The sequence below is a fragment of the Hemicordylus capensis genome, chromosome 1 (assembly GCF_027244095.1).
Source record: "Hemicordylus capensis ecotype Gifberg chromosome 1, rHemCap1.1.pri, whole genome shotgun sequence".
Lineage (NCBI taxonomy): Eukaryota > Metazoa > Chordata > Lepidosauria > Squamata > Cordylidae > Hemicordylus > Hemicordylus capensis.
In genome coordinates, this window is record NC_069657.1 from 317,706,158 (window position 1) to 317,728,754 (window position 22,597).

The following is a 22,597-nucleotide window of genomic DNA, read 5'->3' on the forward strand; positions in this document are numbered from 1 at the left end:
TATCCCACTCCAAGTCCAGAGAGTTTCTGTAGACAAAAGGGGTGGCAGTGGCAGCATTTTGAACCTACCAATAATACAGAATAGTTTTAGGAGAAACCTAGCCAGGTACCTCCGCAGGGATGATTCAGCATTTCTTTCCCCCAGGTGAGCAGGTAAGATAAAGGCTTTAATCTGCTACATGAGCATTTACTGGACTGGATGGATTCTGAAAATATCCTGGTGGAGGAGCAAACTAGCTTCTGTGCAGGTGGCTCCATTATGGACCCTGCTTTATGACTGCAACCTTTAGTAGAAAAAGATACTCTTCCAAATCTTAACTCTGCTTTATATGCAGGATTTGATTTTAGATCTGCTTTTGATCTGACCCCCAGAAACTTTGGTGTAAGTTACTGAGATCATCAATAGATTGCTGTTTACTTCTTTGGATGTTTAAACTATACGAAAATTCTTGTATAAGGGTGTGTTGCCGTGCTCAGGGACATCTCACCAAGGAAATACTAACATTCAGGGGAGTCAGACAGGGATGTATCCTGGCTCCACTGCTTTTATATTAACTTGTTCCCCATTTAGGCAATCCAGACCATCACCACCAAAATTAGCAAACAACTTGCCATACAGTGGTCCCTCGACTTACGAAGTTAATCCGTTCCGAACGCACGTTCGTAGGTCGAAATTTCCGTAAGTCGAAAAGCGCACCCACGGAGGTCTGGAAACATTCGTAAGTCGAGGAAACCGCATCTAAAAATTCGTAAGTCGAGGAAGCCGCATCTAAACTGGCAACGACTTCCGGTCATTTTTGTTGTTCGTAAGTCGAAAACTTCGGATGTCGAGTAGTTCGTAAGTCGAGGGACCACTGTACTTTTATATGCAGACAATGCTATCATCCTCTCGCAAACTCCAATAGGCTTAAGAAGAGCTCTGTGCTCTCTTGCTACCTATTGTTGAACTATCTTTAGAAATAAATTCAAATAATGGATTCCTACCACTCCAGGTGGAAAAGAGATGGAGGGAAGGCTGCATCATTATGGTTTGTCCTTCTGCATTGATAACCGTGGGGTATGAAAATGCCAGGGCCAACCTCATGCAAAGGTTATATGATATGGAGCGTCAAATTGACCAAGGCTCTATTCCTGTTGGTGTCCAGCTCTGAGCTTTAACCCTGCTAGATAACTAAATTTGACAACTGTACCAAAATGTCACAGAGCGTTGACACAGGCACGATGCAATGCCTTGAAAACAGCAGTCTTGGAAGGCAGATACCATAAAATCCCCTACAAAGAACATACTTGTCCCTGCAACTCGGAAGAGATTGAAACAACAGCAGATGTGCTCTTTTATTGTCAATTTTACCAAGATATACGGCATAAATATAACTCCTTTTATTAAATGTCATCCAGGTTGGACAGATTCTTTTTATCTCGATTATCTTTTAACTGACCAGAATGATTCAAGATCTTATAATGTGGCTAAATTCTGTTTAATAGCCAGTAAAATTCGCTAGGAGCTCACTAAGAATCATTTCTAGCTGATCTATGTGTTTAACTACTGTATCATAACCTTGTTAGTTTATTTTGTTGGGCTTCTGTGTGTAAACTGTACTGGTCTGTAGCTGTAATAAAGGATTGATTGATTGAAACTTGCAATTGTAGTCTGTTTTAGAAGTCAAACTAGTGCTTTTTATGATGCTAGGCTTATTTATGCTGGAATTTGCCAAGAAAAGCAGGTGCACCACAACTCCATCCATTCGGCTAAGCTGAAAGATGTATGCAAAGAGCAATCCTTTGGATAACTTGTGCTATTCCGAATACTATAGTTATTTTCCCCGCCAATTACATTTTGCTATAAATATGTGTGCCCTTAAGTTGATCCCAAGATCAGTTTCAGCTAACTAATCAAATTATCTACTAAGGTTTCAGGAATTATAACCCTCCCTTTATTTAAACAAAATGAGATGGGTTTTAACTCTCAGAACTTGCCAATAATAGATTTATTTTAAAGTTGAAGAGACGGTTTTCAGAACACAGACTTTTAGCTTCAATAATTTTTGTGTACAAATCAGCAATACCTAAGAGTTTAAAGAAAAACACAAGAGGATAAGGGTCACGCTTGGAGACTTCTGTAGGGCGTTATCAGCACTTTGGAATGGCTCTTGAACAAGCTGGTTTTCGGAGGCCTGTTTCACATCCCTCTGCAAATGGCTCACCTTGCAGATCTGGAAGCCATGATATAGCTATCTCCATGCCTTTGCAAAGCCCTACAAATGCTTTGTAGTACTAGGTGCAAGCAAATGGCATGGTAGCAGCAGCTCAATCGCACCACAGTTTCAATAAGCCTCCACCTGGTGGCTGTTCTGTGTGAAGAGAGCCTGAACCTTCAAGACTTCATTCACTCAAAGGTTTTGATGAGCTTTTGGACATGGAAATTTAAAAATTGCCTGGTTGCAAATGGCAAGTTACTACAAAACAAAACTGTTTCAAGTGCTTAAGAAGTGTACTACACAACCCTGTGAGTGCTTTTCTGGGAGTAAGCCCCATTGAACAAAGGAGGACTAAACTATGAGTAAAAATGCATAGGATTGGGCTGCATATCACACGCAGCACTGAAAGCATCAAGTTACCCAACACACCCCATACCACAATTCTCATACACTTTTCAGTGTGAAAAAACCATTATTTTCAGCCAGAGAAAATCTGTATCCAGAATTATGTTATTTTCTCAGTGGTAGCAACCAAGACAGTTCATTAGGTGAAACTGCCAGTGGCCACTGTGTGGTGATTTGAGGTGGCGTGGGGGTTAACATGCAAATTCTTACCTTTCAACGTTGGAAGGTGGTGGGGAAAGCAAGAGGTGCCATGCTCAGCGGCATGCAAATTCATGGCTGCTGACCAAACAGACACAAGCTGCTGCCATCCTTTCTATCCAGTCAGCAGCTGTGTGTTAGCATGCAGCACCCGTCCGTACACCACCAGGCACCCCAAAGGTACCCACTCACAGTGGCCACTGGCCATTTCACCCAGCAAATCTCACTGGCCACTACTGCTCTCACCACATTTACAGGAAGGATCAGAGGCTTCTCACCTCTGTACAAATCAGCAGGAATAAAGTTTTAGACCTACCTCCTTGTTCCACAATTCCAGAAGAGCAGCTTCCCACACTACATGAAAAACCACTTTTGAAACTCAGGGCAGTTTAAAAAGCAGTTTGTGAGCACACATTGGAGAGGAGAGGCTGCTATTCTAAGTCAAAAAGTCCAATGGGAGTGTGAAAGCTCTCAGCTGTGCCTGAGGTCACTCTTTGGATTGCCGGCTTTGTTCTCTAAAATAAGGCAAGAAGGGGCTAGTGAAAGAGGTTGAGCAGGACTGCCATTTCCTAGTGCAGTGCCTATTCCCTTTTAACCTCCTGATACAGCAGGAGAGAAAGCAGCCATAGTTCCTGCCACCCTTTCACTGCCTGGTTCTATTGTGGCCTGTTCTGCCACTCACTGTGCTTGATATTTGGAATCTTCTTTGGAATCCTTGCCACACATGTGAACAAGAGGGATGGACAAGACCACCACAAATGGAATGGACAGACGCCACAAAGCGGCCTTTTCTCCAACTGCATCTGGCAATTTAAAGGAATGTGCCCAGGGTCTGGATTGTGAGGTGGCAACCTTAAGATGGAGAGGAACCAATACAACGTATGATGAATGAGCACAAGACCCATTTTGCTTACATCTTTATCTACCCACCCATGAAACGTGGATAAACTGCTTATGATATTCTTACCATTCCTCAAATGCCCAAAAGAAAGAAAATACATACTTTTTAGGATTACAAGAAATTTTAGTCAACATGTAGGGTGATCAAACACTGCACTAGTGATGGTGGCATCAGCTTAGACTTCCATTGTCTGTTTATTTTAATGTGGAACTATTCAAAATGGGAGTATGCACTGGTTAGTCAGCATCAACTCTTGAGCCTGGTGCAAGGCGGAGTCCTGGGAGAGGTCTGATTCTTGCCAGCGGTCCGAGATGAGCGAAGAATGAAAACATTCTAAAAATGGAACTGCATTAACACCAAAAGATCTTAACAATGTAGCAGCCACTTATTCACTTTTGGTAGGATAGCCATCACACAAAGGGCATGCAAACAGCCAGAGTTCATTGCATTCTGCTTGAGGTTTAGTGCTGCTGATTATTCATGTCGCTGCTCTTACGTTTCTCAAACAACTCAAAGTTCACCCAAATTAAAAGGATACTGAACTGATGCTGGAAGAGCAGCAGGTATATCTACACATTCAGCACACACCAATAAGAAAACACTCAGGAATTGTCCTATGAGGAGATATTTAAAAAACAAAAAGGAGTTTTTCTGTGCATCATTGTCAATTTGAAGTCCCAGTGGATCATGATGTCCCTTGACGTTTTTGCTGCTGGTTTCGAATGACCTCCAACTGTTTTTTGCATTGCTGGTAGTACGTGGAAAGGCTTTTATTTTCATCTAAAAGCTTTTTATGCTCTTGTACCAGACGCGATGTATTCTGCTGGTCTTTTTCATCCTGGTCCAGTTCTGCTATTAGTTCTTGCCTGAATTAAATGAAAAAGTCAAGACTGGAATTCTAGGGAGAAAATTCTGAGATGTAAATATCTATCTGTAATGAGTTCTGTAACTTCCTAAACTACCCTTAAAATAGCACTTGATGTGTTCAGTCCTGGGAGAGGGTGTAGGAGCAAATCTTCCCTTCCACGGTATGCACATAGGACATATATCCTATGTGCATATATGTCACATAGGTCAAGCTCCCCGGCCACATATGCCAGGGAATTTCTCATCTTGGAAGAGCGAGTGACAGTGTGTGGGCACGTTGATCTGGAGGGGGAGACAGTGTGAACCAGCCCTAAAGTTCCTTAAGGACACTGGCAGAAGCCTGCTGAGTTACATCATCAATCTTCTGTTAGGAACTATATGGATCTGATATGTCTGAGCTGGACACACCCACACTTGATCAGCTGTCACTGGCTCAGATCTGGCACTACAAAGACAAGTAGAGAGTTCTTGTTGCTGGTGAATAGTCTCTATGCACTGCAGGAAAGAGGGATTTATAACCACAGTGCAATTAGCAGAAAACTTAAGGAAAACCTGCCAAACTGGGCACAGAGCTCCTGTATGGAACATTAGCTAGAAGGATCACAACAGTCAGTGAACTGTCGGTGATCTGGTCACAGGTCCACGAATTAGTCAGTGCTTCGACCAAAACAACGGCTAGGGATTCTAAAGATGCTAGATATTGGTTTACTGGCTCTCCCCAACCACCAGGTTATATTAGCATGCCAGGTTGCTAGTATGCCTAAGGGTTCTTGACCTTTGGATAATTACAGCACTGCTATCTCTGTATACACCTGAAAAGGGCAAACAAGAATTAGTCTAAGCAGTGAATTACAGGGGCCAAACAAAACCTGGGGCTGCCACTGGAAGGGTACGTCCACATCCCTGGAACATCACATCACATCACATCACACCACACATTTCCTAAAGCTGCACATTGCCAAAATGATTGGAATCGTATCAGGTCTGATTCTGATCAAGCATTGGGTTGATGATGCACTGGGGGTGGTGTGCCCTCATTGCACTGATCCAATATTAGGGCTCCTCAGATCAATCCGATAAATTGGGGCTTAGGTGTCATCCACGCAGTGGGCTCTCATTCTCTCTTGTAACTCAGAAATGCTGCTGTGTCTATAGGCAGGAAGAAACCTTTGCTTTCCTCCTCAGCAGCTGGCCCATGATGCCCTGGGGAAGGAGCAACACCACACTGTAACCATTTTCCTGTGTGTCAGGGGGAAGAGTGGCAGCTCCTGGGATGGTAATGCACGTTGCTTCCTTCCCGGGGGCATTATGGGCTGGCTGTCAGGGGGAAAAATGAGTTTTAAAAATTCCACTGCTGCTTCCTTTGGAGGCAGAAGTGTTTCTAAGCTACAAGACAGGAGAGTTCACCATGCTGCCAACAGTAAAGGCCCACCACTCTCCAATTCAATACAGGGTGTATTTGACACCCTTCTGTCAGACTGAAATGTATTGACCCCTGTTGGGCAATTTTTTCATTGGATCTGATCTGATGAAAACTAAGCGGTGACAGGGAAACAAGTGACACATGAAAGACAAGAGAAACTACACATTGTAGTTGAGAGTTCAACATGGCAAGGCTTATTGGTGAAACCACTGTGTACAATAACATCGAATTTGGCCTCAACAAATGTACACACCTAGTTTATGCAATGAAGTATAATAAGTTGTTATATTGTGTTAAACAACCTATATAGGATGCATTTTTCTGATTTGTTAAGTCAGTGAGAATACCTTTGCTGCTTGTGCTATATATTACAAGACAGCCACCCTCCATTTTGTAATTTAGCTTCTGTACAGAGCAAGACGGTTGCAGAGAATAAATCTGGTCCTTGCACCAAATCAATGTCACACAACCTAAGATGGGGTAGAGAGCTTGGGAAAGGCAAAGCTGACAACCAAGGCTTCTGAACCCTTTATGAGCTGCTCCAGTGCTCCCCTTGACCAGCTATCATACACACTCAATGAGGCGATTCTCATCATCAGTAGAAAGCAGGCTAAAGGAGCTTAGCCCTCTTTCCATGGACCATGGGAACCACCAGGCTCACAGGCAAGCCCGGTTTCCCCAAAGCGGATAATGCGCTTAAATACCCCTACCCTTAGCCCAGGTTAGCAGAGCAAGTGCTTCGCTAATCAGGGTTTTCTGATCATGTATTGCTGGGGCACGGCTCTGTGCTGCGGCAACACATGAGGAGACCCCCGTCAGGAGGTTGCCCCCTATTCCCGTGACAGAGCCGGCAGTCGTATGAGTGGCCAATCCGGCCGCCCAGGGCTGCAGCCTTGATACTCTGCAGGGAGAGCAGGCTAAGCCCGCTCTCCCCGCAAAACCCCTTACAGCGGGCCTCACCGATCGTGAGACTTGTCACATTGTGTGCTCCAGCTCCCTCCTCCAATGAAGAATATAGCCACGGTGTAATCAGGCCTGCTCAGCTTAGGCCCCCCAGCTACTTTTGGACTCCAATTCCCATAATCCCCAGTGGCCAATAGCCAGGGATTATGGGAGTTGTAGGCCAACATCTGCAGTAGGGCCGAAGCTGAGCAGCCCTGGTGTAGATGCTCAGACCCCTGAAGCAAGGCAGCTTTGTAGCTTTTGCTTCCCTCACAGAGAAGAATATAGCTGAGGTAAATACCCCCTTCTCCCACAAGGGAGGACATAGTTTTTGTGGGGAACCCTCAACCTCCTTGCTGAGATCCATCCCCTTGACATTAATCTGTAGGTCAGCATGCTGTAGAAAAGGTAGAAACACTTCCTCTCTTTTCTTCCCCCTTTACAGCAAAGCTCTCCACTTCCATCTTCCAAGCCATGGTGGGGCTCATATCTCCTCCTATCAGTGAGCCCTTTCACATGACTATCAAAAAGAGGGTAGGAGGCAGGATACTCAGAGATTCATGGCTGTGTGAATGCACAGAAATCCCTGCAACTCAAGTTGCCCAAATCAGGGTAGCCCAAGTTCTGTACTCTGCTCTTTACCCAGACAGAAGGAAAAGAGAGCTCTCCTACCCTGTTATTTTGGTCATGTGTTTACCATAAAGCTGTTCTCATGAGCAGCCAACCCTGGGCTGAAGCCCAGCTCTTAGTCAAGGTTAAGGGTGCAAACACACCCTTAACCTGGCTCCTGGGATTGTGTGTCAGTGTGAGCCACTTGCAGCTCACGCTGACACAGAGACAGGTGCCTAGGGCCCCCGTTCCCATGGGGAATCCACACCCACCGGGCACTGTGCACAGTGCACTGTGGGATACCTGAAGGCTGGAGTAATGACTCCCGCCTCAGAGTGATCTGCCCTGATCCATGCTGCATGGAGCAGCGGGGATCGTGTGTGAGTGTGCTGCACACTCCCACCAGGCAAACAATGATCATCTGGAACGAAGGCAACATTTGTGAAGCGTTTCCCCCACCTGGTAGATTGTGTGAATGGCCCCCTTGCCTAGCAGCTCTTGGGAATTAGTGGCCATGTAAACAACGGAGAGCTACGGCTACAGGACCTACCGTCCATGAGTGTGCCACTCTGCAGAACACATTCTATGCTCCTACGCTTGCTCTACCTTCAAAAGGGCTAGGCCTGTCTCCTGTTCCTTCATGGCTGGAGGACAGCCGATGATGTATGAGGGTTGCCAGTCTACTGGCAGTGCAAAGTATGGAAGCTGCCTTGCTCCTTGGAGGACCTTCTATTGCTCCAGGCCAGCTCCCAATTCCAGCAACTGAGTCTTTTGCTGACTTAATCGTCTGTATGCTAGGCTGGGTGACCGAAACAGAGGTTCTGCTCATCTGTGGCTACAAAGGTGCGAGCTCTTTACCCCTCACAACCCACTCCCAAATGGTCATGTAAAAGGGCTCTGTATCTCTCAGACTGCCTTCACTTCTGTTAGAGCACTTATTGCCAAATACTCAGGTTTTGCATCAGGCTGTACCAAAATATATGTTGCTTCATTGAATTGATCTGATAATGGGGCATACTGGATCAATCTGATAAATCGGATTGGAGGTGGAGGGGCTTAGCTGTCAGAAGCTCAGTGGGCTCTCATGCAGAAGGGAAAAGGGTATTTCCTAGTAACCAAGTAATTCTCCTTAACTTCAAAAGAGAGTCTCGCTTTTGCACTTTTTGAGTTGTAAGTCATGGACATGCACACGTGTGCAAGACATGGCTCTGAGTAACCATGGTGACATGTCAGTGCGACCCTTTTAACAAACCTGAAAGATGAGCAAGAACAAAACAAAACCCCCAGCTAAATATATACTAGGAGATTATTCCAGCTCATAAGGTCAAAGATTGCTTAGGTTTTGTCATTTTTACACCATTCTCAAAATAGCTCATCTATGTTAAGATGAACTCTTGTTAAAATAGCAGACGTAAGAGTCACATAGACTATTTCTTTCACAACTGTCATTTGCCTTAATTGATGAGGTAAGCATTCAAAACACTTTTAGCCTCTAATCTTAGATGACCAATAACCCAAAGCAGACTTGTGGGAATTATTCTTCAGTTTTATCATCTTGGGTCCAAGAATCTGCTTATTCACACTAGACCAGGCCTGTATAACATAAGGACGGTTTCTTGCCTGCAGGGTTTTTTTTTGCTGGCCTGCAGGAAGGAATTTTCTATAGCAACAGCAGAAGCCATGAAGAGCTCTTGGTCTGTAGTTGAGCAACAGAGCCTCAATGCAGTTGGCTGTTTGAGAGAAGATGTCTCCCACCCCTGGGCTGGAGTCTACTGACACCATCCCCTCTTTCCCTACTCCCCGCTCCCAACTCCAACTCTCTGCCCCCTCATTTTCATTAATATTGTTAATAATTAATTTTAATGTAATAATTCATGTACTGAAAATTAACCTTGGCCCCCACACACAAAGTCATGGGTGGTTCTGGGCCACTGGGGCATTTGAGTTGTGAACCCCTGCTTGAGAAAGTGCTTACATTTCCAGGGAGCCCAGCTGCCCTACAAACTCCTCTGGGACCTCATTTGGAAGAAGCAGCAGGACTGCCCAGTTGCTGCATCCCCAACTTCAAAACACGAAGGAAGCCAGACAGCACATTTGCTCTGTAACTCAGCGGCTTCTTCCCCAAGACTGTGAGCGAGCAACACTTGGCTGAAATACAGATGTGCTGGACTCACATTGCAAACACAGCAATGATTTGCTCATTGCTTTGAAAGAGAAAGAAGATGCCTCCTATCCTGTTATAGCAAGGGCCCTGCAATCAAAAAGGAGCAGGAACTGTAGCTAGGTAGGTAGAGGAGGCATCTAGCTCGACTGAACTATTGTGTCAAACCAGGACACTGAAAAGCAATTGGAAAAAGAAGGAGAGAGGTGGTGCATCAGGTCTGAGATGGAGCCTCAGCCTGGAATTACAGAAATCTCCTTGGAGGATGCAAGGGACATCCCGCTGCCAGATCACCCATCCTGGGAATGAGTCCCTAGAATCCTGGGTGAAGACTATGACTCAAGCGACATGAGTTCCCAAGGGCTTTCTGGACTCATCCCATTTCATGAAACAGACTTGCTGTAATGCAACCTGACCCTGGACATGGCATACAGAATCTCATCCACTAGGAAGAGCAAACATGCCAGGCTTAGAAGCAGAAGGCAGGTGCTTTCCAACTCCACTGCCTGCAATGGGTGGTGCCGATGACTATCAGCATGGTGCCATTCTAAATAATTGGGGTGGGAAGATAGTACAAGCTTTGTCCACGGTACAAAAACCAAACACCAACTTTTATGTACCATTTTAGCTCTTAATATCTGTGAAAGCATATCAGTTTGCCTTTGCAGACACAGATTGATTAACTTGCATTATCAAAAAACAAAGTATTTACATATGAAAATACAGTTATCCTAGAATCAACGTTGACTATCACTACTTTATGAAAGCTGGTTGGAACACTGATTACGTAGCTAAAAACACAGCCACACACAATATAAATAAAGGAACTTTTTAAAAAACCCAACTTACTTTCTTTGCAAGAGCAATGCAATTTCTGTCTGAACTTTCATATATTCTTGTGCCATTTTACAGTGCTGTTCAAACACAGCCATAGATTCTTTTGAGTTTGGACATGGTGCTAGAGGCTGTTGGGGAAAAGACATGTTAAAAGCTATTCAGTCAATCTCTCAATCTCTAAGTGTATACAAATCAAATATTTTCATAGTAGTTTTGAGGAGCAAAAGTTACTGCGTTTGGGGAAAAAACATCTAAGCACATTGATTCAAATGGAAATTTACCTTTACGATCAGAAAATATCTGTCCTAAGCAATGAGTTACATAGTATTATTTGACAATCTGTCCAACAAATACGTATGGACAAGAACCTAGCAATCTGAACTTGTCACACTTGAGATACATATTTAATGTATTTTCCCATTAGGATGAACTCACACAGATGCCAAGGCTGTTACTCCTTCAGTACAAAGTATGGGACAGGAGGTCCCAAAAGCAGCTTACAGCATCAGGTCAATAGATGCAGGTTTTTTAAAAAAGAATGGACTACATTTTCTTGGGCTTGTTTTGGGACTGCTGTGGACACATGAGGAAGCCCCACGCTAGATGGAACATGCAGCTGTGCAAGCAACGCTGCTGCAGATGTTCCCACTGCAGTCAACAGGAACAATGGCGGCAACATTGCTTGCGCAAACACTCATTCTGAACATCTTTGGGGCTTCCTTATGAGTCCACAGCAGCCCCGGCATGGATTGCACCAGCACCAGTAAGCTTATGCATCATGTCAGCAAACTGCAAGAATAAATTTGAGAATAACTTTGTTCTCAATCTCTCTCTCTCTCTCTCTCTCTCTCTCTCAATCTCTCTCTCTCTCTCTCTCTCTCTCTCACACACACACACACACACACACACACACACACACACACACACACCAGGCATTTTAATCACAAACTAACATGGCTATCCTATCTAAAGAAATTGCCAAAATATTCATACTGACAATACATAAGGAAAAATAATACGACGATTTACCTGCAATTGATGATCTAATGTAAGATATGCCATTGGGATGGAGTTATCAGACCCATTGGTATCTGTTAAAAATATATATATACACAAACACACACATTCTGAGTTTCAGCTCGTCAAATTGATCTCAAGATATGCTGACGTTTAAGGTTCCACCTCTATACTAATTGTATCAGGATTTGATTTTCAGATGGCGAATGTTGCCTGCTTATCTTTCATGATGTGACAACTGCATTCACATGGGAAGTTTGCTGTGGTGAGAGATTTTAAAATCATGTGTGAGCGTGTGCACACACTATATTTTATCTCACTCTTTCCCCAAAGAGCTCTCATTCGTGTACATACTTCATACTTTGCTGTCACCCCACAACATACCCAGTTAGGTACTGGCTAGGAATAGTAGATCCAAATCCCAATACCCGGCCTTTTAGATGGTTGCACCCTACTTATGGAATGGCCTCCCCAGTGAGGTTTGCCTGGCTTCATCACTTTGTTCTTTTAGACGCCAGGTAAAGACCTTTTTGTTCACTCAGGCTTTTAAAATTTTTGATTTTTTACTGATTTTTAAAGAGTTTTAAAATTGCTTTGTATTGTATTTTGTATTTCCCCCCCCTCCTTTTTGGTCTATTATGATTTAATGTGTTGTGTGTTTTTATTGGATGTTTTAATGTTGTGTTGTGAGCTTCCTAGAGAACAATTTGTTATGAGGCAGCTAACAAATAAAGTATTACTACTATAATCAGATGGGACACTTATGAGTACAGCACATTTCGCTCCATTACATTGCAGTTGGATGCCAAAAAATGCTGCCAAGGTAGGTAAAGCAGCAAAGATAGCAATATGTTTTATTATGGTCAATGCAGTTATTTCCATCAGAAGATTTTCAGACAATAAACCATGGATCTATATTTTCATATCATAGACACAGCCCTACTAACTGTACCCCTGATGAAGATCAGCTTGTGAGCATTGCTTTTCTCCAAGACTGTCTGAAAGGAGAGCATATAGATTTGTAATTTTCACAAAAATGATATACCATGAATTATTTAATGTAACAACCCCCCCTCACTCTTAGAGCATTTGTGCTATTCCAAGTCCTTTATTTAAAAAAGGACAGTGTATTGCCCAACAGTACAAGATCCAGATTTTTGAGCAAGACAGTCTCCAGCAGTCCCCTTAAACAGGGGAGTAGAAGAGCTTGCAACAGCGGTTCCTTGCTTGCCTTCTGGGATAGTAAAAGAGACCGTGTGCAGGTGGCTACTTTGTGTGCTCTTCTTCTTTGTTTCTCTTACCACTCAGTTGCCATCTCCTTCACATGGCGGAGGATGGGTGAGCAGAAGGAATGGAGAGCAGGAGCAGCAGCATTAGCCTCTGCAACACACACTCACTTGCCCTCTTTCAGGTGCCCTACAATGCTTACTGTGGACACTGATAAAGGTTCTATTTTCAGATACAGACAACCTTCAGCAACATAAACCACAACGTTAACCAAACACTTGGTCAAATATTAAATGGTAAACTCCCACAAAGAGAAACCTCACCTGTAGAGTCATCAGGTGTCCATGGAAGACTACGAGCTGGCTTTTCAGAGGTTGGTCCCGAGGTAGTGATCATTCTCACGCCAGGACTGGATGATCTACTGCTGCTTCTGCTTTCCTGTACCAATATTATAACAGATAATAATTAAAATGTTTGTTTTTAAAGAAGTGTTTCATTTATAACACTGTCGCCTCCATCCAAACTAAGAGTTACACATTCACATGGAGAGATGATTTTTTATAACTCCCCCTTTCTTTGTCTCCTGGAAATATTTCCTGGAGGGCTGTCGGACCTTCAGGGACATATTTTGTGAGGCACAGGTAGCTGCAAAGGGAAGGGGGATATAATCAAAAATCGCCCTTCCCCTCTGTGCTTGCACAGAAGTGTTCTCACGCACAACTTTTAGCTGGATGTAGTAGTACAGTATTCTCAGATGACACTGCTCACAATGCAAAAATGATTAGGAGATGCCCTGTACTTCTGCAGATCATTTTGCAGGTCACATCATCTTCCATGGAAATTTTTGGTGCCTGCTTCCCCTCAAGTCTCAAAAAATAAAATTAGTGAAGCAGTTCACAAATTGGGAATGCCCTTTTCTCATGACTTAGGGGTAATTTCTGCTATACGTTTCATCAGAGCCGGGGGACTGTTTAACCAAATAGACAGGAGACTGATACACAGTTGCTTTCAAAAGGTCATAAGAGAGAAGAGCTAAGGCAGCTATGGCATGAACCATTCTACAATTAACTCTGTACTTTAAATGGCATCATTCCCCCCCCCTGCAAAAAAAAAATCAGTATTACAGAGGGTGTACGTGAACACACGCACGCACACACCTCCTTTCTTGGACACAGACGCTGAGCTCTGAAGGAAGGCAGTAGGGAAGAGAGAAACGTGCTCCTAAAGGGAAAAGGGCCAGCAAGCTGGCCAACCAAAATACAAAATTTCTCTTAGCTTTTAGTTTCACAAAGTGAAATGAGGGCTATTAAGCTGTAGGGTTGGGAATCCAAACTGATACCCTGCAAACTTTTATTGTATCCAGACAAGTGACCCCTTTCTTGAGATTTTATTTCATTGGACAGCATATGAAACAAGCATTTCTTTTCAGAATACTTAAAAAATTGTCTTGCTAGGGCTGCTGTGCTCATTCAATATAACAATTTTCTATACAATAGACAGTTTTGTCAGTCTCAGACTGTGAATTTCAGACTGGTCTTCCATTTAGCATCTTTTTCACGGTTCCAATCTCTCCATTGCAGTTTAAGGAGTTTACTAACCCCAATCTGCACATCCTCTGGCTTTTTGTTCTAGTTTTTGCATCAGCACCAGATTACCAGGCCTTTTTAAAAGCTCCCTCCTCTGCTGAAATGGGCTTGCAAATCTCTTAGCTGCAGAGACAGATGATGTTCATTGCCTGAACACTTTGCATGTGAACTGAATGCATGACTGTGCAGTTCTGTGGGGAAACTCCAAGAACATACTGCCAATTCAAAGTTGCCCACTTTCTTGCTTCCATCCTGTCTTTTTAAAGGGGGTGACCCAAAGCCTGCTGGCAATAATTTGATGGGTGCTTTTGTTCTGGCTCCACTGCAGACACTGATGTCTAAAAGTTCTATTTTCAACAAAATTAACTGAACACATTTGCACTGAAGTACGGTTAAGCGTGACCAAGAGACAAAAATGTGTTACGTTTTATATTGCATTTTGAATGTACAAAACACTTTACATTCTCACTGTAACCAGTTCAAGCATCTCAATATTATTCTAATTTTGCCCATGAAGAACAACGGCGGCACAGTATAACTTGCCCCAAGTTACTTGGTAAGTTATTGGCTGACTGGTGACTTGAACGCAGATCTTCTAGGTCTACGTTATCTATATCCACTGGCAAATTACTTGAGGAGACAAATGTGATGGTCCAAAAAAGACAGTTGTAAATCTGGCATTAAATACCCAGTTCAAAGGTGATCTATGTGCCAGCTACTTCACTATTGCACTGCATATGTGCATGGCTCTTCCCAGCCCTCTCCTCTTGGGAGCTCAGGATTGACCCTGGGATCTCTTGCATGCTCAAATGGTGGGTTTGAGCTACTGAGCTACAGCTCCACATAAACCTCTTCAGACAGCTGATCTGTCAGACAGTTGTGACGGCATTCATTCCTCTCTGGCCTAGTCTATCGCCCCAACAAGAGGGTTGTTTGTGGGTTGCTCCTGGCTGTGACTGTCTTTCAGGAGACTTCAATAAAATAATCTGGAGGGAGCCCCAGAACATTTGGCTTCAGGTATCTCATTGCCTTCCTCTCCACTGGACTAAGTGTGTGCTATTTCGGGCGGCTTGCACACTGTGTGTGTAGGAAGAATTCTTCCATGTTTTCAAGGCAATTTTCCTGTTGCAACATGTTGAAAGATTCCGTCTACATTTGACTAATCAGCAGCAAGGACCAGGAATGGTCCACCTTAGTGTCCCAGGCCCTGGTGTAGTACATGGTGCCTGGGCCCGTAGGAGGGCCTTCTCTGTGGTTGCCCCTCTACTTTGGAACACACTTCCCTCCAGATTCTTTCAGCCTCCTCCCTGGCTGCTTTTAAGGCCCTTCTTGACCCACCTGTTTCACCAGGCATTTGCCCTTTAATTATTATTAAGATTTAAATAAATAAATAAATAAATAAATAAATAAATAAATAAATAAGAAAGAATGAATGAATGATGGACACAACACAATTGGGAGAGACTCTGTGAGAGTAGTTGTCAATGCTGCTAATGATTTCTACTGCAATTACTGTGCTTTTGAATTTGTTGCTGGAAGTGCAGAAGATCATGCTGCAATGGCATAGATGGACCATAGGATCAGCAGTTCCTGTTTTAAGGGAGTAGATTCCCTCCTAATTAGAGGACACAGAGAATTGACTGAAGAACAGAGCCTACTACACTCATTACAGATTTGGTGGGTGGTGCGGCCGATTTAACTGCTAGTCTATACAGACCTGATTCAAGCAAAATATATTAGAGCTCCATTACAGATGCCATGTTTCACAAAAAGGCATACACACTGACCAACATTTAACTGTACTCTAAAATCAAAGAATAAATTAAATGTACCAATGAAACTGTAATCTAAATACGGCCATCTACAATAGTTAGGTGAGAGTGGAGGTTGTTCAGTATTATTATTTCGCCCATGAAGAACAATGGCTGGGTCAGTATAGCTTGCCCCAAGCTACCTGGTGAGTTGGGGCAGGTATCAATATTGTTACAGTACAGACACCCAACATATGATAATTTCATTATAAAGCAAACACTGCCTGGTGATGAGCTATTGTGTCTTTGGTGTGCACACAAACTTCTCTGCCTCATCTAATGAGGTGAAAGCCTACAAAGTCCGAACATCAACGTATATAGTTCAACAGTTATGTTTTCCCCAAACACAACTTTAGCAGAAACTTTCAAATTTACACTAATCCTGAAAAGATTCGCTGTCAAGGAATGAAACTGGAAAATTGAGAAACAAGCAATCCAAAAGCAAAACTGAAGCACAAAACCCGTAACTTCAAGAACAAAACCACGTAACACTTAGGCAGGCACACCATCGTGCAATTAACACTTAATGCATGTTTCAAAAGGACCGTGTTAATATAACTTATGGTCTATTCTTATGCATGGTTCACTGGGAACTAATTTCCTTGGATTTAAATTAGACTTATTCCAGGTAAGTGTGCATATCTTGCCAAATGATGAAGTCTTGAAAAAGGCAAGCAAAAGAACAAGTATAGTATAATACTGAAATTTCCTTCTAACTGAAGTGTCCTTAAAGTAGTACGGAGCTATAGGAGAGAGTCTTCACAGATGTGCACGCACACACACACTCATATTCTAGTGCATCTTCTAGTGCACACATCATGCATCTGGATTATGAAATATGCTTTATAACTTCAATTTTATTATACACTATTTGAGAAGAGTCATGCACCTATACTTTTATTTGTAAAAATCAGACTATCATTTAAAACAACCTATTTTCAAAATTTGAGTGTGCCCTAGAAGGCGGGGGGCTGTTACCTGGTTGGAGTCTGTCCCAGCAATGCTAAGGTCTTGAATGGATCTGCGCCTCTGTTGTCCGTTGCCTGCTGGTGAAGGGGAGAAAAAGAGAGAGAGAGAGAGAAAAGCTCAACTCAGCACTCACTCCAGCAAAGTAAGAAGGGTGCAACTGTTGCAAAATGAGCTTGGAATGTATATGGATCCAGAGAGAGAGAAAGAGAGAAAGAGAGAGAGGGGAGAAAGAGAGAGATTGTATGGGAAGGAGGGAGAACAGAGAACAGCTGCAGAGTTTTAAGTAAAACAAAACAAAACACCACCACACACCCTGCACGTTGGCGTGTCAACAGAAAGCATATCCTAACACAATAACCACTCCTACCCCATGAATAGCTTCTGCACTTTGCTTCACCATCTTCTGTCACATGTGCTCTAACAGGCTTAGTGCTTGGTGGGCTGGCACTGATGACGACATCTATTTCAAGGAGGTTACGTTATGGGGATTTCTAGAGCAAGGCTACTAAGATAAGACGCTGCCAGCTATCACTTATTTGGGTTGGTCAACAAAATGATCAATCAACAGCAATGTTCTGAAAGTGGTTTTTTCTCCCTAGCTCTCTCATTTCTATTCAAGTCACAATGCTCCTAATTTTCTGTTGAGAATCAGTTCTACTTATTTGTCTCATTCAATGAAGGAATAGCACTGCCCTCCAACTAATAAATACATAAAAACAAAAAATATTGTTAAAAGCTGTAAGTCAAGAGCCATGTTTTCAGTGTGTATTTTTTCTTCAGACATGTTGTTATTAACAATGGTAGCTGTTTACATTGCTTCCAAAATGAGAAATAAGCTTTTCAAAGGGAAATAACAATATGTTGTTATTTAGAGCTGACAATATGCCAGATTGTTTGTCTCTGAAAGTGGCATTAAATGCTGCATTGAACAGACTAGTGGTAGCACTCCCACAATGAAAGAGATGCATAGATGTCCAATGTCTCTCAATTAATCATCCAATGTTTGTAACATGCAGCTTACTTTACTCCCCGAGGCTGAATCAAAGTGATCTAGCAATGTTCCAATGTAGGACACTTCTAATTTGCACATAAACTGAATGAGATAAAAGGAACAGACTGCAGTCACCTCTAGGCAGCGTAACGTAGTTACAATGACTTTCTTGAACCATTCTGAATAGCACGTTTTGGTTAACATTTCATCTTTCTCTTGACTTGCACCACAAACAGTGTGCAGTTTAAAACAAAGTAAAATTTGAAACAGCATTATGATCTCAGCCTAGATGCGGATATTACGTCTTGGAAAGTGATTCAGAATTTCTGCATTGCATTGAAAATACCAGTTACAATATTATCATTGTTATTATTGACTCAAGTGCTCAACTCCCAGTTCAAACTACATCAACTTTCATTAATTGAAAGGACTGATTGATTGATTGATTAACTTTCAGAGAACTACTCAAGTGGTCCATCAGCTGCTCCCTTAATAGACATAAAGCGATGTAATTAAGAAAAAGTATTATATGAGGGTTATTAAGTTTTCACATTGGAAGCAACAACTTGGCCAGTAAGAAGTCAGTTGTTTCTGAACAGGAAGATTCCTGGAGTTGATGCTTGTGTCCTGATGTTCAGCAATTCAGCATGGCCCTCAAGATGATCCACCCATGACTGATATAACAATTATGTGCACATCTCATCCAACAGCTCTAATCTAAAATTAGCTCAGCTGAAGTGAGCCTGTAAAAAAATATCTGGAATACTCATTCTCATTTGTGAATCTAAAGAACCCAGCACATGTGTTGCTGAAACACTGTATCATGGCTGCCAAGAAATGGCAAAAAAACTAAGGTGGGGTCAATTAAAAATGAATTAAAAATAAATAAATCAGGGATCTTGAATTCAGCATTACTGTAAAGACCAAATTGCTTCAAATGAGAAACCTTTAAATTAGCAGTGTGAGACAAAAGCAAGCTGTTAGGCTAAGACATTTCCACTGCTGTTAATTATTGCAGGCATATGGCAAGCAACTCAAGCACAGTTAAACATGCAAAATACTAATAAATACTTGTTGCTCCTGGATCAATACTGTTACTGCTTTAGGAATCCAGCCATAAAAATATAAGCTCCCAGCACTGCAAACTGATAACCTTGCTCACTATCGTTGGAAACAATTTTTAACCATCTTAATGTTTACTTTAGGAACTGAAAATAATGCTATTAAAACATTAGACAATATCCTACTGCAAAACTGATAGGTGTGTAAAGACTTCCATTCAAATTACAATTCCATTATTTGGGGTGAGAGGTAGTGAGAAACAACTGCAGGGAATTGGAATCTATTGATATCTTAAATGTTTTGCAGCATATAAAAGAACACAAAAGACCTGTTCATCATAGATAAGGTGTGCAGGGGAACCAAGAACTAAATAAAATTGGAAAATGAAAATACATTTTCAGGGAACAGACTTAGTGTTTGGAAATTCTAGAATCTGAAAGTCTACTCATTTTAATTCAGAGTGTTGAGCTAGGAACAATTTGAATGTTTGGGGCATTTTCTCTAAAATGTGTGTTGCATGAGCTCATTGGGCTTTTGCTTATCTTGCTTCTTTCTCCCACTGCAAAAAATGTCCTCAAGACAACAACAAAGGACAGGACAACAAAGGACAAAACATGCGTGATTTTTTTTTTTTAACTTCCATGGTACGTAAAAGTAACAAAATTTAAATCTTGTTGAAATCAAATTAAGCACACAGTTAAACCTTCCTGAAAATTCAGATGCAGGTAGCTTTTTCTGGACTTTGCCCAAAGTTATGAAAAAGCATAGCTGATAACATTCTCTCTTAGCTGATAAGGGAACCCCAAAGCCAAAAGCACAGGGTATAGGCAGAAAAAAATGCAAGTGTCAGCCTGTGCAAAAATTCTATGAATATAAATAAGGCATTAACAGGAATACCAATTAAAGCTTAGAAACCTACAATGGAATCTAGCTTTTACCGGCTTTGATGGCCATTTCAAGATAATGGAGACTATTAGGGTCACATCTCTTGCAGTGTCAGGAAACATAGCCGCAGGCACGTCAGGGACTTCTGGCCATATCCGGCCAACTGGGGTGGCAGGAAGGTACGCTGCTGCCCCGATCAGCTTTCTTAACAAAGGACGCCAGCGGGTGAGCGAAAAGCAGCGGGTGGAGTAAATGCACCCTCCCCCGCTTTAAGCGGCACCTCTGCTGCCTTTGGACCGCCCCGCCATGGTTCCGTGCACATCCCTACTCCTTATAACCCACAAGTAGAAGTACTGCATAATTTCATATCCGTCTACACCAATGTTTAACTGAAACATTGTCACACATTCTTGTACACAACACAGGTGTGCGTGCATGTGTGCATATATAGATGTAATACATTGCAATGTGCAACTGTGTTTGTGATTAAACAACTCAATAATGCCATGTTTCTGTTGTTGCATTTTACTAAATGCTTATTATTCATTACCACTGGCCAGTGCATTGCTGGAAATAGTCTTTTAAAAGCACACAAAACAATAGTTTAATCTCAAGAGAATATAATGAAATTTATTAGTGTATGCTACATAAGCTCTTGCATAGGTTGCTAATGTAACAGGAAGGTGGGCTAAGTCGGGCCACCCTCTTTCTTTCCTCAACTCAGCAAAATGTTTGACCAGGCTGGGCTGGAATTAGCCAGATGCTTGATGTCCCTTCCTAGACTGGCACTTAGACAGTCTGCCCAATAGCTCGCCCTATCCTGGCATGACACACCTGTATTCTCAAGGATAAAGATGATACATGACCAAATCGATTTCTCCCCCCGCCAACCCTGACTAAATGCAAGACAGACCTATTACACAAAAAGCTCTTTCTTGCTAAGTCTTTGATTAATGTCTTTTTAGTTAAAAAAATGCTGCAAAAACAGAGAATTTATTAAGTACTAGGTGGGCTGCAATATATGTCTGACTTGTGTATCACCAGGAAGACATGAAATAGGCTTAATTTAATAGGTTTCTGCATGTCAAGTTTTGAACTCAATCGATAGTGGAAACTGGAGTATATAAAATACAGTTTGAATTTCTATGAAGATATATATTGCCACTCTGGATATAATTACAATTATCTTGATCATTTCAAATTATAATTTAATTTATGAAATATTCAGCATTACCAGAGACTTTTAAAATGGTTTTCCAATTTTCAAAATCAAGTCCTTTTTTATTCTAATAAAACCACTCACTTATATCAGATGCATCTATATCTGAGGACTATCTTCAGTCAATCCTAACACATGTCTCAAAACTACTTAAAATCCTGTACATTAAAACATTTATGTTGTAATATTGCTAACCACACTTTGAAATGTACATGCTTAAATTATCACCCATTATAGTGACTAAAGCAAAATTATACCAAATATATAATGATCGCTAGTGTATTTATTAACTAACTGTAAATGTGGATTTGCTCTTGGTTCTATCTTCCTAAACAAGAGACTCTTTTACTAGTGAGAGAACTGTCTGGATTTCAAATACAGTGATCCTATGGTCATATAAGAAAGGGAGAGAAAAAAACTTAATGCTAGAAGTTCTTTTGAAATGTAGATGTGAACAAATCGCTGGATATTTCTGTCTGTTAGTTAAAAGAATCCTGGTAATCTAAATGAAAGGAAGAGATGCCTCGGTCATCTCTACAAGTTAGTGCCAGGCAGTAATCAATCATAAACAGGAGCAAGAAGTATTTAGAAGTCTGTTCATTATTTCAGCATCATTGTCTGTCAATGGACCCATTTGGCTGGTCTGTGATACCTGATATGATGGTCTCTGGAACATCCAAAATGTTGCCAAATGAAGCAGTTTTACGATGGCCTCGTTTAGGTTTGGAAAAGGCTGAAAAAACACACACATACAATACACATGCAAACAACTACAGTGGCAACACAGAAATTATTCCGAACAACAAACTGCACTTTGTACTATAGACCATGCAAAACAGGTCATGCAGAATAAACTGCATAGCTTTCCATTCATGCTTAACACTATAAAGCATTTGTTAAAAGCAACACATAGAACTAGTCTCAACCAATGTAACACAGACCAATGTAATTAGTAAACGTTAGAAACACAAAACTCAAATGGACACAGCTGAATGGTAATGAAGGAGGGAACACCAAAGCCTGGGCCACAAGACAACATAAACTGTCCACTGGTACTTCACTTTTATTCTAACAAAATGTAAACCCTACATTGCAGTCCACTCAGACTCTAAAAAAAACACCCCAGCTTCCTTCTAAAAAGAAATATTAAATGTTGTAAACTTCTTGTGGAAACCTCTTTGGTTTTATGAAAGATGTTTTGATTCCCTTATTCTGGCATTAACCCATTTCCATTTCCATTCAGTTCTTTCTCTGCCTTTGAAATGGAATCTCACTGCTGTTGTGTAAGGA

At 41.9% G+C, this 22,597-nt stretch overlaps 1 protein-coding gene across 6 annotated transcripts in view; it reads right to left on the reverse strand.

Moving 5' to 3' along the window:
* Positions 1–1,972: 1,972 nt before the first annotated feature.
* The window catches only part of MAP3K7 (mitogen-activated protein kinase kinase kinase 7), a 52,464-nt gene continuing 31,839 nt past the window's right edge, over positions 1,973–22,597 (reverse strand). For 3 of the 6 annotated variants that reach the window (XM_053287410.1, XM_053287414.1, XM_053287415.1), the window contains 6 exons: positions 21,960–22,040; positions 17,160–17,227; positions 13,108–13,222; positions 11,570–11,631; positions 10,553–10,668; positions 1,973–4,567 (listed from right to left, as the gene is read on the reverse strand). In XM_053287410.1, the coding sequence (XP_053143385.1) occupies positions 4,387–4,567; positions 10,553–10,668; positions 11,570–11,631; positions 13,108–13,222; positions 17,160–17,227; positions 21,960–22,040 (623 nt within the window). In that variant the 3' untranslated portion in view covers positions 1,973–4,386. The remainder of the gene's footprint in view (positions 4,568–10,552; positions 10,669–11,569; positions 11,632–13,107; positions 13,223–17,159; positions 17,228–21,959; positions 22,041–22,597) is intronic. The other 3 variants (XM_053287411.1, XM_053287413.1, XM_053287412.1) reach the window with 3 other exon arrangements.